We start from the raw sequence: 3,992 nt of genomic DNA, 5'->3' as shown, positions 1-3,992 counted from the left end.
GGGATCAAAGGCTCACTCCCCACCCCAGATGGCAGTGGGAGTTTTTTAACTTCACACCATCTTCCCAGAGGCCCAGATTCCATCACCAGTGCAGATGAAACCTCCCAACCTACCTTCCAAGTCTTAAGGGTCCTTGCCCCCCACTTAAACAAACCCCATGCATCTCCTGATCACCTTGGCCTGGACCTCCACCCCCCTCAGGTACCTGTCCGGGGCTAAGGCCACAGGTAGAGGCAGAAGACAATCCTGAGGCCGAGTCATGCTGGTCTCCGCACTGCACATTAAAACACGCCTGGCCCGCTCATTGAGCCCAGTGCAGCCGGCATTTCTCTGCCCACATATGGGTCAGGAGGCCTTAGTGGCTGCGGGAGTCAAGAGCATCCATCCTGACCTGGGATGTGACAGAAGCAGCTACTACTAGACATTGGACCACCGGTCCTCCGGTCCTGTTAACCACGGCCCATGGTGCTGCCTCATAGCAGGTGTTTGCCTGCTTCTCAGACCCGGGCCCCCAAGTCTCCTCCTCCCAATTTGGCATACCCCCCCAGGCTGAGGCGGTCCAGCCGTGGCCAGCTTCGGTGAGCACAGTCCCGAGCGGCTGGGGCCCCCAGGAGGAGCTCCCCAAGTCCCAGATCCAGAGACTTGGAATGTTCAATACAGGAACCAGAGGGCTGCACTGTGATGATCACGTGGCCAGGCTGGGTTCGGGGACCCCACGGTGGGGGCAGCCCCGGGCCCTTCAGCGGGTAGCTGTTGAGCAGGGCAGGTAACCCCAAGCGAGGATTAGCAGGCTCTGAACGCAGACTCCGCACTGACGGGACGGGCGAGGTGCCCCGATGCGGGGACAGGTCCCAACTTTCTGGCTCTGCGCAGCCCAGGGCTCCGGCAGTCCTGGGCCCGGGGCTGGGGAGGAGGGCACAGTCCCGGCCCGGGCCGTCGGGGGGCCGCAGGGCCTGCGCCCGCAGCACCCCCTGGCGGAGCCGCCTGGTCTCCAGGTCTCGGTTCTCATACAGAAGCGTGTTGGCGCAGATGAACACGAACAGGCCGACGCCCATAATCACCGGCCCCAGCAGCCGCAGCCGCTCGTGCGGCCCGTGGGCGCGGCCCGCCCCGCGACCCTCGCGTCGCAGCTCGCTGACCCGGGGTGAGCTGGCGTTGGCGGCCCGGGGCCCCGGGGCCCCCGCGCGGTGCGGCCAGTAGCCGGCCACGGCGATGCCCATGCCCACCAGGACCACGAGCGCCCCCAGAGCCGCGAACGCCCCCGACGGCGAGCGCAGCCGCAGCCTCGCCCGCACCCGCAGCGGCTCCGGCGGGGAGCGCGGGCGCCGGCGGCGGCCCAGGCGGCGGCCCAGGCGGGAGACGCGGCCCTCGGGGCTCCTCCGCACCTCCACGCAGTCTCCGGGGCTCCCGGCCGTCATCTCCCTGTCGTCCGGGCGCTCTGCGGAGAGAAGACGGAAGGCGGGGACTGACCCGACGGACCTGGGTGGGGGGGAGCTCCAGGCTCGGGGCCCAAATCGGGGGAGGGGGGAAGCTGGGGCCGCCTCGCCCCGGCCGCTTGGAGATCCCTGGCGGCCACCCCCGGATTCTCCCGGGCTGCGGGGCCCTGAGCCGCCCCCGCCCGGGTTTTCCGCAGCGGAGCTCGGCGCCAGAAGCCGGAGTTGGCCGGGCCCGCGCGCGGGGAGCAGGGAGGGGGCTGCGGGCCGCTCCCTGGCGCAGCCCGGGCTGCGGGGCTCCGCCGCGGGAAGCGTGGGCCCCGGCGGCCGCGTCTCGCCGGTAAGTACCGCCCGGGCTCGACCCCACCCCCGCACGTGGCCGCACCGTAGTAACGGAGAGGGGGGGTGGGGGGCGCCCGGCGCGCACGGGGCCGCGGGGGTCGCTCGCGCCGCCCTCCCCGCGCCTTACATACCGCAGCGTGGGAAGGAGGGGGTGTCACTGACTCCGGCCTCGCCTTGCCCGCCCCCTCCTTCCAGACTTCCTCAGTCAGCACTGGAGCTGCAGCAGAAGAGACTCGAGCTAGACTCCGGGAAGACCGCTCCGACCCAGACCAGCCAGTCAGAGGCGAGGAGGCGGACGCGGTCTTGGTCCAGATTCCTTCCAGTCCGCCCGAGGAGGCCTCCCCACCCCCCAGCGGCCGGGCCGGAGGCCGGAGCCGGGTGAAGGGGCCTCGCCGGACGGACGGACTCCCCTCCCGGCTCTCCCGTCGGCCCAGGCACGGCTGTTCCCAGATTGCGGCGTTTCCGATTCGGGCTCCTGGATGAATCATCCCCCCCTTTTCCCGCCGCCTGGCCTCCTTTTCCAGCCTCCTCCGCCCGAGGCCTCAGTGGACCTCGTCCCGGCCCCAGCAGCACCGCCCTTGCGGCCCCGGGGTCCGGGGCTCGCGGCTCGGTCCCTTCCCGGCCAGCTGGGGCAAAGGCGGCCGGACTGTGCGTTTATGGCCCCCCACGAAAGGCAGGGCGCGGGCCTCGCTGTGCAGCGGGGCGCCCTCGCTCCCCAGTCTGGTCTGTGAGCGACCGAGCGCGGGGAGCCGGGGCCCAAGCGCGCGGAGAGGCCTTGGCGCCCACCCCGAGCCGCAGCGCCCGGCGGGCCGCCCGGGCCGGCCTCGGACGGCAGCGCCAGGTCCGGCCTAACGCGGAGCAGCGGCTCCCCCGCCCCAAACCTGGTTTCCACCCGTGGAACCCGCAGCTCCGAGCGGCGCGGGGCAGCCGGCCGGGGTCCCGGCACTTCTGGGCACAGCCGCAGGCGCGATCGGGAGCAGCCAGGCCTGGTTCCCCATTGTCCCCGAGTGTGGAACCCCATCCCCAGCTCGGAACTAGGAAAGCGGCCCCCGCCCCCGCCGCACGCCGATGCTGGGGCCCCACTGCCAACTTCGTGGCGGCCGCTGGAGCCGAACGCGTGCCGAGCACTGACGTGAGGTCCGGTTCCGAGGCTCCGGACTCGAGGGCGCGGGGCACGCTGCGGGGAACCCCGGAACCCGGCCGGGAACGCGGGAACGCGGCGGCACCGCCCGTGCCCAGGTCCCGAGAAGTTGCTCCGGGAGCCGAGCGCCCTGTTCGCCGGGGTCCCGCCGGCGCCCGCGCCCCCTCTCGGGCCTAGGGGAAAGGGAAGGCCGGGCTCCCGCCCCCCAGGCCCATCCCAGGGGAGGAGCCAGGCAGAAAGTTAGGGAAAGTGGTGTTTGGGGGGGCGGCACAGCCCCCAGTTCTGCTCACCTGACGCCTCCGTGCCCGGCCCGGTCGGGGTCCGAGTCCGCGCGCGGCGGTTCCGGGGCCGCCTGGGTCTCCGCGGAGCCCCGCCCCGGCCCCGCCCCGGCCCCGCCCCCGGGAGCCCCCGAGACCCCCCGGAACCCCGCGGGGCGCCGCCAGCCGCGGCCGCTCGGGCCCCTGGGCCGCAGGTGAGCGCCGCGCGCGCCCCGGGCGCCCCCCGAGGGCCCGAACCCGCGCCCTGCGCCCCCCGCTGCCCGCCCCAGCGCACATGCTGCGCCCCGACTTGGGAGGGCGCCCCCCCGGGCTGGAAACGGACCCCGAGTCCAGGATTCCGCTACCCGACCCGCGGCCCCAGCCTGAAGACGGTGGACCCGCACTCCGCGCCCGCCGGCCCCCGTCCCCCCGCTCTCCCCGGACCCCTCGGCCTTTCCGCAGCCCCAACCCCGCCGCTTCATCCGCGGAGCGGGAACCACGCGAGTGCAGGGGGGCCGGGCAAGGGGCACCCCGCAGAGCCGACCCGGGCGCCCCGAGCCCTCGGCGGCTGCAGCAGCCGGGCAGGACCCGCCGGCTGCCCCGGGCTCCGGGGCCCGCCGCCCCGGGGCGGGAACGCGGGTGCGCGGCGGGGCCGGGCGGACCTCCAGTTTCCATGATGCGGGGGGCGGGCTCGACGGCGGGGCCCTCGGGATAATTTCCGGCCTGGGACTGATTAGAAGCCCCCCCCCGCCCCCGCCGGCCGCGGGACCCCCCGGCACGCGGCGCGGGCGGGGGATGGGCGCTAATGAGACCCGGCTG

At 73.8% G+C, this 3,992-nt stretch overlaps 1 protein-coding gene across 1 annotated transcript; it reads right to left on the bottom strand.

Moving 5' to 3' along the window:
* Window positions 1-80: 80 nt before the first annotated feature.
* On the bottom strand, window positions 81-3,252 carry LOC106002863 (transmembrane protein 200B). The gene is made up of 3 exons (XM_013037618.1): window positions 3,207-3,252; window positions 1,907-1,992; window positions 81-1,438 (listed from the first exon to the last, which is right to left on the bottom strand). Exon 3 carries the CDS (start codon window positions 1,416-1,418, stop codon window positions 498-500), a length of 921 nt encoding a protein of 306 aa, XP_012893072.1. The 5' UTR covers window positions 1,419-1,438; window positions 1,907-1,992; window positions 3,207-3,252; the 3' UTR covers window positions 81-497.
* Window positions 3,253-3,992: the final 740 nt, after the last annotated feature.

Source organism: Dipodomys ordii, unplaced genomic scaffold (genome assembly GCF_000151885.1).
Source record: "Dipodomys ordii isolate 6190 unplaced genomic scaffold, Dord_2.0 Scaffold1000003577, whole genome shotgun sequence".
Taxonomy (NCBI): Eukaryota; Metazoa; Chordata; class Mammalia; order Rodentia; family Heteromyidae; genus Dipodomys; species Dipodomys ordii.
Note: the sequence above shows the minus strand (reverse complement) of the source record. Positions and strands in the feature narration are given on the sequence as shown.

Bases quoted from the DNA above. Each gene is read 5' to 3' on its own strand.
- LOC106002863 (XM_013037618.1), bottom strand. From the start codon at position 1,418: ATGACGGCCGGGAGCCCCGGAGACTGCGTGGAGGTGCGGAGGAGCCCC.